The sequence below is a fragment of the Crinia signifera genome, chromosome 3 (genome assembly GCF_055691185.1).
Source record: "Crinia signifera chromosome 3, ASM5569118v1, whole genome shotgun sequence".
Lineage (NCBI taxonomy): Eukaryota > Metazoa > Chordata > Amphibia > Anura > Myobatrachidae > Crinia > Crinia signifera.
The window spans coordinates 86,252,461-86,265,958 of record NC_139219.1 but is presented as its reverse complement, the minus strand read 5'-3'; the positions used below and the strand labels follow the sequence as shown (position 1 = coordinate 86,265,958).

The following is a 13,498-nucleotide window of genomic DNA, read 5'->3' as shown; positions in this document are numbered from 1 at the left end:
CTGGCAAAACTGCTGTCAAAAAGGTTGAGTGGTAATATTGACAAAATCATACATTCGGACCAAACCGGTTTCATGCCGGGGAAGTCTACTTCTACCAATATTAGAAAAGTATTCAGACACCTACAAATTGCCAATAATAATATAGATGATGCAGCCATAATGTCGTTAGACGCCATAAAGGCGTTCGACGCAGTTGAATGGCCATACTTATGGGAAGTCTTAAGGGCATTCGGGTTTGGGCCAAATTTTGTGAGATGGGTACGGCTCCTTTACTCAGCCCCAAGGGCCAGGGTGTCAGTAAATGGGTGGACGTCCTCTGCCTTCTCCCTTTCAAGGGGGACGAGGCAGGGATGCCCACTGTCACCGAGCCTGTTCGCATTGGCAGTGGAGCCCCTGGCCTGTGCCTTAAGGAACCATCCCGGTATAACGGGCTTTGGAGCAGGATTGGTGTCTGACACGGTGGCCTTATACGCCGACGATGTATTGATATTTATAAAGAACTATAGCCATTCTGCTCCTGAGGTACTACAACTGATCAAAATACATGGGGGATTCTCGGGTTTTGAAATCAACGTTCTTAAGTCCTGTATAATGGCAACAAAAAAACAGCTTACCAATGGTCCCCGGGAGATAATGTCAATTAGATGGACAGAGGCATTTAAATACCTCGGGATTTGGATTACTAGAGACCCATTTGAATTTTTTAAATTAAACATACAACCACTGATGGATTACGTCATCAGCAAGTTTAAGACATGGAGTAGGCTTCCGCTCTCAATGTCAGGACGTGTAAATCTGATAAAAATGACTGTATTACCAAAATTCCTGTATGTCCTGCAGCAGTCTCCCGTGTATTTGCCGATGGCCATGTTTGATAAATTAAATAGTCTTATATCCTCCTTTCTGTGGGACAATAAAAGGGCAAAAATTAAGTTAGACACTCTGATGAGAAAGAAGGGGCAAGGTGGATTATCACTCCCCAACTTCAGATTGTACTATTTGGCGGGCCAACTGGCGCATATGCGGGAGTGGGTTGCGGAAGATACGGGGAGTAACCTGGTCAGGTTACTGTTGGCACAGGGGAGTGAAAATAATAATCCAATACAATACTTGTTGAAAGGGGTAGTATCTAAATATGACCCACCACTAGTGGTCCAGGCGGTAAAAGTATGGCGGGAGGTGGGCAAAATAATTAAATACAATGACATAGAAATAGAACACCCATTATCGGATTATAGACGGTTCAGTGAACTAAGTAAGTTACAGCCAGAGGTACCCTGGGGAAAATATGGGATTAGAGCTATTAGTCAATTGTTTAACACAGATGGACTGAAGTCCTTTACACAGCTGGTAGATGAATACTCGCTCCCTCGGTCATTCTTTTTCAGATTCCTGCAAATAAGAAGTGCTTTGGAGGCCCAATTTATAAATGAAAAACCGATATTCTCAGTCTCCCCAATTAAAAAAGCGTTAAGGGAAGGTGGAAAAAAGAAAGTAGTATCGAGACTATATAATCAGATGGTAGAAGTAGTGTATGAGGATAGGCTGTGGGAACTCAGTTTGAAATGGACAGATGATGTGGGTATAATAACAGAAATGGAATGGAATATGGCCCTGAAGATGGTACCAACAGCAACGAATTCTATAAAGGTTCAACAGGTACAACTGTTTTTTTTGCATAGGTGTTATATGTCTACACCAAGACTGGCAAAGATAAAGGGCAACAATTCATTGCTTTGTCCCAAGTGCCAGAATAAAACTGGTACATTGTGGCACTTAATGTGGGACTGCACAGTTCTTAAAACTTTTTGGAATAGGGTGATTCAGACAGTGATAAATACAGGGATACCGGAGACAGCTTTGGGGCCAAGAAGTTGCATTCTTGGAATAGGAATGGAGGGAAATCTAAATAAATATGATAAAGCCTATATAATAAATCTATGTGCCCTGGCAAAATTGCTTATAGCTAGAAAGTGGATGGCAAAAGAAGGACCAGAGCACGCAGCTTGGATTAATTTGGTTAATCTCACGGTGGAACAAGAAAAATATGTGTACACATGTAGAAATAATATAAACACATACACAAAAATTTGGCACAGATGGTATAATTCCGGTCACACTGTAAGTCCGGTCTTAGGTTAGTAAGTATACACTAGGCACATAGAATTAAATAAAAAACAAATATAAACAACAGAAGAGGTGAGGGTAAACATTTATTAAAACAACACAAACAACGAGGCAAGGAAAAAATAATCTTTTCTTTAAATAAGCACAAGGAGATGAAAAAAAAAAAAAATATATAATAAAATAAAAAGAGTGAGAGGGGGGGAATACACAATATATAAAACAAACTAGTTGAAAGCTGCTAGCCGTGAATACTGGAATTCATCGTAGCTGATAGTAAAACTTGAGAAACCCAGATGTAATAAGAGATTACATCCAATATACCAAAACGTTAAACAACCTGTGAAAATAGGGAGGGTTAGTAGGTATAAACAGAAAGTCACCCAGATGCTTAAATCTCATGGCCAGAGGGTAAAAAAAAAAAAAAAAAAAGTAGTCATTGCTGAAGGTGCCTCGATGTCCACAAGAATGAAGGGTGAAATGTAATAGGATGAGAGATTCAGAAAGTGAGAGATTTGGTAAGAAATCTCCAGGTTTTTTTAAAGCAGCAATCATTTACACTGCAAATGCAGTTTGATTGTAAAGTGTAAATGATTTCCGCTTTAAAAAACCTGGAGATTTCTTACCAAATCTCTCACTTTCTGAATCTCTCATCCTATTACATTTCACCCGAAATGTCCGAAATTAGTGTAAAGCATGTATGATGTATGTTAGGTTATGTGGTAATGTAAAAGTAAATGTATTCTGACATAATAATCAAATACTGTAAAGTGCAATGCATAAGGAAGTCAGATACGTTTAATGTGTTTGGAATATATGTGAAATGTATGTAATGTATATGTGTAATCTTTTTTTATTATGCAAACAAAATAAATTCAAATTTAAAAAAAAAAAAAGATAGCGGGAAACCCCTTTGTATGAACTAAACGTGTATATCTTTCATTTACAGGTTGATGGATTCCTGACACTTCTGTTTGGTCTGGCCAGTATTAATACCCTCACACTAATCAGCGTGACTCGCTATATTAAAGGCTGTCATCCTCAGAGAGGTAAGAAGCAAGTCAGGGAAACCTGCAGTAACATCTGTGATGAATTTGGGACACAATTATTGAAATATTTTATTTCTTGCATCATTAAACCAGTCTGCTGATGTGATTTATGAGGAAAGGTTTGTGTGTCATCAACTTTGAAATCTTATAATACACCTGTTTCTTTTTATACAGTAATACTTTGCAGATTATTGCTCATGTTCAGAAAGAACATAGCATTGATAAATTGTCACTGATAAATTCATACATGTATCCTGCCTAGCGTCTGAGAGCTAAGCATTCCCATTACAGTATAAAGTGCATCACTCTCTTTATATGTATTTTTCATTTTCAACATACATACTGTAGGCCTAAAAGTCATTATAAGTTAGTTGCCATGATACTTGGATACAGACAATGGGGGTGATTTAGAGGTCAGTGCTGTTTTGATGGTGATGCAGATTTCCAATGTATAGAGCACTGTGCTTGCATCAGCCACACAGCCCCCATACCGATATGAGGCTATTTAATATAATTTTTTACTTACTTTTGGGTTGAAAATATATTTTCAATATTCTTCAAATGCATTACAATTGTCCCACGGGTACATGCTGGAATTTTGGACAGCGACAGAAAGCCCCCAAGCCCTTACTCTTTGGGCATTATTGAAGCCCGTGGGGAGAAGTAGTATAATTGCAATGTATTGATACCACTTCTCCTCCATGTATTCATACTGTACTTGCTCCTGAAAACCGGGTCCCCCTCCCAACCCCCCGGGAATGTACGCGCAAGTTTCCCACTTTCCCCCCACAGCCCCTGCACCCCCCTTACCCGCGGCGCCGAGTCCAGGATATTGTGGGTCTGCGGCAAATCACGTAATTTTGTGTCAGTTTAGCCCCTCCCCAATCCACGGACCAGCAAATTACCGCATTTGAGTGGTATGGGGGTGGGGTTTGCTGACATCAGCCAAGTCTTGCCCCCCCTGGCAGCAGTATCTGGTCTCCTCTCCTAGCTTGTCACCTCATCCCTTTAAAACTGGAGACATATTAATTACACAGGTTCTGTGGCTGGCTCACTTCAAGACTCAATTTCAACTGTATTTTTTTAATCAACCTGTGTAATTAATATGTCTCCAGTTTTAAAGGGATGAGGTGGCAACCGCTGCAGGTGACATTGCCCAATCTCCACAGCAAGGACAGCGTTGTCTCTGTCTGTAGCATGGGCTGCATGTAATATCTCACTTGAGAAGCGAGTTTACACACATGTGCCGGGAAGCTGGCTAGGCAGGGAGACACAGAATGGCAGCACTAGGTTGATGCACTGTGCACTCAAGCAGAGATTGTCGGAAGGGGGAAGTTTTCAGGCAGGCATGATGTTCATTCATCTTTTCAATGTAGCTTTCTACTTCATCTCGGTAATGAGGCGCAACAGGAAGTGCTATTGAGGCACCATATGTATCCCCAACAACATACCATATGCCAGAGGGGGCGAGGCATCATGAGATTGCAAGCCAGGCCCCCATTTTATGTCACTATGGGGGCATGGCTGCTGGCGCATGCGGGGGAGAATAGACATTGTGCAGAGCAGCAGTATGCCGGGGGGACTCCCAATTGCACCCCACCCACAGCGGGACACTGCCCACCCTTGGTGTGACAGCCACTCAAAAAAACAGGACTGTCCTGCAAAAATTGGGACAGTTGGGAGATATGCTCACAGTTTCAGTAGTCCTTTCTTTTTTGGACATCCTGAGTAATCTGAGACTTAAGTGGTGTACACACAGAGCGAATTCCTTGCTATTGGGCAGTATGGATGGGGTAATGGTTAGCATTACTGCCTCACAGCACTGAGGTCACAGCACTGTGCATTGTTTGTATATTCTCCCTGTACTCTGGTTTTCCCCCACATTCCAAAAATATATGGGTAGGTTGTTTGGCTCCTAACAAAAACTAACCCTAGAATGTCTGTGTGCATGTACATGTGGAAAGGAATATAGATTGAAAACTCCACTGGGGCAGGTGTGAGTGTTCATATGTTCAATGTAAAGTGCTGCAGAATATGTGTGCGCTATATAAGAAACTGTTAATAAATAATAAATAAATAAATTAGATTGGGATCGAATTGCACATCAAGGCAAACACATTTGATTTGGACTATATACGTACAGATCTGTATTATATAGTCTTGCCTGAACTGTATATTTTTCTATTTGATTTAGATGCCGCGGGGCCGCGCATTGGGATCGAATCGAAATTTTAAATGCACTTGATTTTGCTTAAATGATTTAACATCACTGAGTTTAACCATCAATAGCATCCATCAATCGGTAACCCACTGATGGCCAATCCAATTTGGGGCAGGCAGGCTGCTGGACTGAGCACACTAGTCTCCTCTGCTGCACTCCCCTCCCTCCTGCTTCCCTCCTGAATCTAAAGGCTCTCTACAGCCCTAACTGGGTGGGTGACAAAAATGACTGTCCATGACAGGGAAAACAATATCCTGCCCATCAGCGGCGTAGCTACCGTCAAGCACTTGTCTGAGTCTCCTCCTGGCCAGCATCCACCCAGCCTCCTGCCGGGCGGCTGGGGAGCAAGCAGTGGGGCAGCAGCGCGTTACCAGATCAGTGCTGGGGCGGGCGGCGGTGACCATCAGTCTCACTCTCCACTGTCCAGCGCTAGCGGGCGGGCAGCTGCCTGCGGCTATTACATCTTTACAATAACATGTCAAATGACTGCCCGGCTAATGATTGGCTGAGAAAGAGCACTCTCAGCCAATCAGTGGCCTCCGTCCGCGGCCGCTGATTGGCTGAGAGTGCTCTATCTCAGCCAATCAAAAGCCGGAGAGTCATTTGACACTTTATTTTAAAGATGTAATAGCCGCGGCTGCCCGCCTGCTAGCGCTGGACAGCGGAGAGTGAGACTGATGGTCACCGCCGCCCGCCCCAATCTGGTAACGCGCTGCTGCCCCACTGCTTCCTCCCCAGCCGCCCGCCCCCACTGCTCCTCACCGCCCTGCAGCTCCCTGTTATTTTTTTTACATGTGATAAATCGCATGCGATTTATCACATGTAAAAAATGGCACATCAAAGTCCTAATCGTATGTGAGCCTCCCGGGGAGCTGCCGGGCGGCTTGGAGGAGAATAGGGTCCGACTTGTCCTCAGGACAAGTCGACTCTATGTATGGGGGCCTTTAGAAAAGGCAAGAGCCTTGCATAGGGAGAAATAATCATATGTTCCAGTGTGGCTATGGCACTAATTTGTGTATGTGTTTACAGTATGTGGGGCCTGTTGTTTTCTTAACCGCTTGAGGTCCACACCACAAAAAAAGCAAAGGAAAAAAAATGTCTTTGCATTTTTTATTCACTGAGGGTAATATTAACAACAACCAACAACAATCAATAGTTTTTAAAAATGAGACCCCACAGTTTTTGAGATATACAGTAGGCCTCTAACGGTTGAGAAATCCGTTTATGATACACTTTTTTTTTTGGTGCAGACCTCAAAGGGTCAATTATATATGTGTTTATGGACTGTGTTTGTATATGAGTGTATGGAAAATATGTGTGTGGCATATGTGTGGGGGGTTGGGGGGCTAAGTATCTGTATGTTAAGAGACACTTTCTTTTTTTCTGTGGAGAGCTGGTAGATTTGTTATATACAGTTCCAAAATACCCTGCATATCCAAAGAATTCATGCAAAAAAAGACTTTCAAAAACATATACAAGTTTAGCAGCAATACCTAAAGTGTATGTATGTACTGTATAATCCAGCATCTACAGACATACTATCTGGGCACACGTGTGCTGTGCCACTTGTGCAGCTGAATACACAGCGGTGTCTAGCCTTAGCCCAATGTATTTCTTATGGAGGCTTGTGAATATACACCACTATGCTATTACTGGTGCCTGTCCTTGAGTTTCCCTACTATGTCCCTATAGTTTGCAGCAGGGCCCTCTTACCTCCAAGTCTGTGTGTTGTTACCCAGTTTGTTTTACCTCTGTCTACAATTGTAAAGCGCAATGGAATCTGCTGCGCTATATACGAAACTAACGGAATCTGCTGCGCTATATAAGACACTGTAAAAAATAATAATACTAGGGTGTTCAGTGGCAAAGCGGAGTGTCGCTTCATCTCTACATAGACCGGAGGTATTAATGAGAAATAAATAGCATATATGTCAGTGTGGTCAATGCAAAAATCTGTTTCAGTGCTGTTAGCGCACCTTTGTCATGGGCCGCTCCCAGTCATTAGTCAGTCACTTGTTATGTGTGTGTGTGTGTGTGTGTGGGGGGGGGGGGGGTGCACAAACTTTTTGGCAGGGGGAGCAAAATTTATAGTTATGCCACTGCTGCCCATAGTTGCCTAACCCTCCTGCATTCTGCAGGAGACTCCCTCAAACAACAGCAATCTCCCTCTCTCCCTGATTAGTCTAGCAATTTCCCTCATTTCACCCAGACCACATTACACTGTTACATTTTTGGAGAAAAAAGGAACGAGAGATAGATACATTTACATTGAATCATCAGCACCATTACCCAGCAGTTTAGCAAGTTCAGTAGCTCTTACTAACTGCTTTGGGGCTCATCTACATTTGGATAGAAGTAATTTTAAAAGATTCCTCTCAGATGTAACAGTACGCGCCCACGCTTCTAGGTGCCACGTTCACAATCGCTTTTCACAATCTCTCAATATATAGACCTAGCCACACCCTTTGGGTGGAGCATGACACGCCCCCTCAATGGGGCGCTGTGCAAAATCCTATTACCAATTATAATCTCCCTGAAACTCATTTTCAAAAGTAGGCAAGTATGAGCCTGCCCCTGCTGTATTGTATGTGTGAGGTTGTATTACACTCTGAGGAGGCAGCACTGCTTCAGGAAATTAGAAAATAGAGGTCAAAATAGATGTAGCAATACTCAAATCTACGATGTAGATGTAGCAATACTCAAATGTTGACACTATATGTTTCTGAACTTATCATTACAGCTAATTGCATCAGCAACGGCAGCATCACAATATCGCTGGTACTGATATGGATTGCAGCACTGTTTTGGTCAGTGGCTCCTCTCCTAGGCTGGGGAAGCTATAGAGGTAAGTTACCTGTACTATTCATAGGGTAATTGCACACATTCCCCTAAAATTGTGTAATTCCCCTATAATCCAGTACATTGTAGAATTTACCATCAAATATAATCTAGCAATTGTATTCCCAGCCCAAGAAATGTGTATATAATAAATTATATGTGCGTGATTCTCATTTATGAATGATTTATGCGCATGTACAGGGTACATGGAGGAACGGTTTTGGCGACTTGCATAGTCGCCGAGTACTTCGCACAATGATGCGGGCCCAGGGCGGCAGACTCGGGTTTTGCCCATTGGAATGCTCAGCGTTTCATGGCCATACCATGAAAACGCTAGGTGTTCCCAAGGGATTGTGGGTGGGATGAGGTGTGCCGGGCCAGATTCCTGCAAATATAGGTCAGTCTCCCCTGACTTATATTTGCAAACCCTGGAGAAATCAGTCAATGGTTGCCGACCATCAAATGATTTTTCCAGCGGCGGGCACATGCGAGGGGATGTGTCTCCGTGAGGAGAAATGGCGGCGGGGGGACATGTAATAGCCATGCGGCGGGGCGGCGATACAAGGACTCGGTAAGCTGCAAGCTTCGCAGCTTACCAAGTCAAATAGAATCAGGGGCTATGAGTTTACTGATGGTTCATTGCTTCACCCTTCACTGGATATAGGAAACTTATTCCAGTTATTCCACTTGCCTGTAAATGTACAGTATGTATGGCAGAACTTCCAAGTGACCGGCAGAAAGCACATACCATGGTTGTCCCAGTGACCCTATAGTTAAAATGGAAATATACATCAAAGCTCTCTCAATGTGCACATATATCATTGCTGCAGTTTTGTCATCAACAGATGTGTGTAGCTCTTGCATACTCATTCAGTGTTCCAACATGCTGCTGAATAGTGGAAGAACTATCATCTACAGATATCCACCACACCACTATTATACAGCTCATTAGCAAAAATCCCTCCAGCTGGGGCACCTGGAATGCATTATGGAGGCTAACACCCCCCCACCCCCATATCCAGGTGCTTCAAATATCAACATGTAAATAAAAGCGGATGTAATTAAGCTTCAAAAGTGATAAAATGGAGAGTGATAAACAGCCAGCCAATCAGCTCCTACCTGCTATGTCACATACTGTGTTTAAAAAATGTCAGGAACAACTTTTATATGCAAAACTTTAATAAAAACGTTTTGAAAAAAAAAAAAAAAAAATGTCAGGAAGGAGCTGATTGGCTGGTTGTTTATTACTCTCCATTTTATCACTTTTTAAGCTTCTGGCCCTATAGAGTATATCCAGTGGTGATAGAGTCTCACTGCAGTAGCGTGATGTGGTGTAGTATGCCAGCTGATTATAAAGTATACCTACAGTAGCAGTGGTGATATAGAATACACTGGCAGTCTCACTGCAGTACTGTAAGAAGCAGTGGTCTACCTTCTCTTGCCTGGTGGGAAATTAGAATCAGAGGCATTAGTTTATACGAGTTGCCCGGAGGCAAGTTGGAGTTTGGAGTCCCCCCTCTCAGAAAAGGGAAAACAAAAATGTATATATACAAAGTAGATAAAGAGAACCAAATCTGAAAATACGGTTAAATACCTGAAAACAGGTGTTTTACCACAATTTTAGTTTAGTACATACCGCCTGGATTCTTCTGTACATGAATATGCCCCTCAGGACTTGGAGCCCGGAGGCAGAAGAAGCCCCTGATAAAAATGAAATAGAGAACATTACACACTTGAACGCCTTGTTAGTTGTTACCTTACTTATTTAACCACCCTCGTATAAAAATGTAATATACTGTATAATCATTATTTATAAAATTGGAAAGAATCACTAAGTAGATTGAATTAACTAGAGACTCAAGCCCCTATTACATTGAAACCCTATACACCAGGCATGTCCAAACTATGGCCCTCCAGCTGTTGTGAAACTACACATCCCAGCATGCCTTGCCATAGTTTTAGCTTTCCCTAATAGTAAAACTGGGGCAAGGCATGATGGGACTTGTAGTTTCACAACAGCTGGAGGGCCATAGTTTGGACATGCATGCTATACACAGTAGATGAAAAAGTGAAAGATATCGCTCAGAAGGGCCCCCATTCCTGTCTCTCCCTACGCCCCGGCATCACCAAGTCTGTATTCACTTGTCGATGTCGGGACCCTACTGGGTCCCCACCTCTGCCAATATTACTGGGTACACATATCAGCTGGTGCATACCCCCTTCTGCATATATATATATATATAGGAGAGATATAAAGTACAAGGCAATCAGCTCAAAACAGTCATGTTAGAGGCTATGTTCGAAAACTGGCAGAAGCTGGTTGGTCAGTGTTTTATCTATCTCCGAGACTTAATAATTAGTCCCCTTAATGATTTTACATACTAATAAGCATGATTTGTTTTGGAATTACTAACAATTAATGTTCTGCTTTCCTCAGATCGTATGTATGGGACCTGTGAAATTGACTGGACAAAAGCCAGCTTCTCTACAATTTATAAGTCATATATTGTGTCCATTTTTATTTGCTGTTTCTTCCTACCTGTAATAGTTATGGTATTTTGCTATGTTTCCATAATCAACACTGTCAAATCAAATCGTGCTCTAAGTACTGAAGGAAATTTATCAGATAGACAAAGGAAGATAGAACGCGATGTAACCAGGGTATGTATTATTAGAATATACTGTTAGTTTCTCACACCTACAGCATACCTCACAACTTTTTTTAATAAAAACATCAGGACCTGACAGGCCAAAGGCGAGTGGGCATGACATCAGACAGATAGGGTGTGGTCTAGCGGTGCGGCCCCCCCCCCCCATTCACGTCACTTTGAGGGCATGTCCAGTGCTCCCCTAGCAGTTGGGCAGCCCACAGCTCCCTCCCTGCAATGAAGAGATTCCATGCACATCTCTTCATCGATCACCGGCTGCTTTGCAGAGCAGAGCAGCGGTGATCTCCAGCTCCCCCCAACTGTCCCACGCGGGAGATTGGGACCCGTGGGAGGGACAGCGGGACAGTCTCCAATTAACTGGACTCAGTAGGGAGGTATGCTACATTAACTTCCATAGATTGAACTGTGATAACCTTATCTGCTCTTTGTGGTTCATTTGATGTTGTTTAATATGATTCATAATGATCTTTAGGTTCCGTTATATACCTCAGTTCCCATCATATACATTTCCAACTATATTACAGGAAAGACAAATTAGAGCTCAATGTAGCTCAATTTTCCATTTTGAGCCACTCTGAGCTGAAAATCGCCTAGTGTGTATGGGTGGGCGATGAGCGCTCTGACATCATCGCCTACCACCGCCTAGTATTATAGGATGAGTGAAACATTTCCATAGTCTCTTATACCATTTAAACATTGCACCTTGGATCCAGGTTATTGCCAGATTAGTGGCATATGGACCCAGATTGAGGTGCGGTGTGAAAGGACAATTTCTTATAACCTGAATCAACAGACCTGGCAATTAGACCCTGGTTATAAGAAGGGTTAAAACCAGGTCACCCTCTATATAATGAATGATCCTGAGTCCGACCTGGGTTTCCAATGTATTACTCTGGAAAGTGGTTCATTCACATGTGATGTTGCTATGGGCAACCAAGATCCTGTCTACTAACTTCTAGAGGGTGCTAAATAAGTAAGAATTAGTTTCTGATTGGTTGCCAACATCACATGTGAAGTAGAATTCACATCTTAGTAATTTTCCTGTTTTTGTTTGTGGCTACAGTGCCAGCGCTGTGCACTCATCCCCCCTCTGCACAGAGCTACAGTTGTGTTATTGACAACCACCCTGGATCAGCCAATGGCAGCAGAACCTCCTGTATGTGTGAGTCCGGGATGATAATTCCAACATTCCCCCCCAGATGGCAGCCCACATACTTGCCAGATGTGTCATAGAAGGACTATTTACATTTTTCAATTTTAATGTATGTTATTCTAATACATGTTGGGAATAATGTAATAGGATGAGAGATTCATAAAGTGAGAGATTTGGCAATGAAAACTGACAATTAGAAAATGGCTGCCCCCATACTGCAGACAGTTTTCTGTCTGCAGTATGTGGGCAGCCATTTTCTAAGAGTAGCAGCAGGACCCGGCCGGGACCGTGACGGTCAGGCAGGTCCCGGCAGAGAGCCGGGCGAGATGCAGACCGCGGGTTCAGGTACGGGTAAGAAGGGGGGAGGCAGGTTAGGTGTGTGCGGGGGTGGGGTGCCGAAAAAACCTGTGGCGGGGGGGGGGGGGAGCAAGGAAGTTAGTTACGCCCCTGCCAGGAGGTGATGATAAATAGTTATTTATTTTATTTTCTATTTCTAGGTATCGATTGTCATATGCACAGCCTTCATAATTGCCTGGTCTCCGTATGCCGTCATATCTATCTGGTCTGCATTCGGGTATTATGTCCCCAACCTCACCAGTATTTTAGCAAGCCTTTTTGCAAAGTCTGCCAGCTTCTATAATCCTTTGATCTACTTTGGGATGAGCTCCAAGTTCCGAAAGGATCTAAGCATATTAATTCCTTGCACAAAGACCAGTGGCAAGGACCCAGTCAGGCTCAAACGTTTTAAACGTTTAAAGCACAAACAGGAACCTGTCCAGCATCTTAGAGAACAAAAACATATTGAAACACCACAAGAGGCGCATGCAGTACCAAGTCAAGACTCCGGGGTGGGCAGTCCCAGCAATACCCCACCACTTGAAATGAAAGATGTCTGCACCTGTCATCTAGATAAACCATCTGAAAGCCCCACTTATGAATGCGATCGTCTATGAGTTGATGTATGTGACCAAGTGATCTTAAAATTCATCACATTTTATGCAGTATTTGAAAAGTAAATTTGTTTTTGGGTTGTCTTTTTTTTATACTTTTCATGTGTTATCTTAAAGAGTGTTAGGCAATGAAAGCACATAACTGCCTTACGACAAACAATATTTATGCCTTCAAATACCAAATCAACCCTATTCAGGGGCATAATAAAGATTCTAAACATTTTGGGGCAAAAATATTGTCATTTGCTAAGATTTAATTCTGCATGCAAATAAAGAGATTACCAAAGGGCGTCTGTTTTGGTTCCTAAAAGGACAGTAACATGCCTCTGTGTTATATCTTCCTTCTTTTTCCAATTGGAGGGTCACCTTCTAGATACCCTAAGGTTTTCAAATATGTTTATAAAATGTCCCTAAACTAATAGAATCAAAAACATCATAAATATCACTGTCAATGTGGGATTTATTTTATTTACATTTAGGTGCTTTAGTTTTTA

At 42.6% G+C, this 13,498-nt stretch overlaps 1 protein-coding gene across 1 annotated transcript in view; it reads left to right on the top strand.

The window, feature by feature from the left end:
- LOC146062534 (visual pigment-like receptor peropsin) overlaps nucleotides 1–13,285 on the top strand; it is a 35,809-nt gene extending 22,524 nt beyond the window's left edge. The window contains exons 3-6 of the mRNA XM_083174648.1: nucleotides 3,074–3,173; nucleotides 8,135–8,239; nucleotides 10,670–10,893; nucleotides 12,552–13,285. Of these exons, the coding sequence (XP_083030774.1) occupies nucleotides 3,074–3,173; nucleotides 8,135–8,239; nucleotides 10,670–10,893; nucleotides 12,552–13,007 (885 nt within the window). The 3' untranslated portion in view covers nucleotides 13,008–13,285. The remainder of the gene's footprint in view (nucleotides 1–3,073; nucleotides 3,174–8,134; nucleotides 8,240–10,669; nucleotides 10,894–12,551) is intronic.
- The last annotated feature ends 213 nt before the right edge of the window (nucleotides 13,286–13,498 follow it).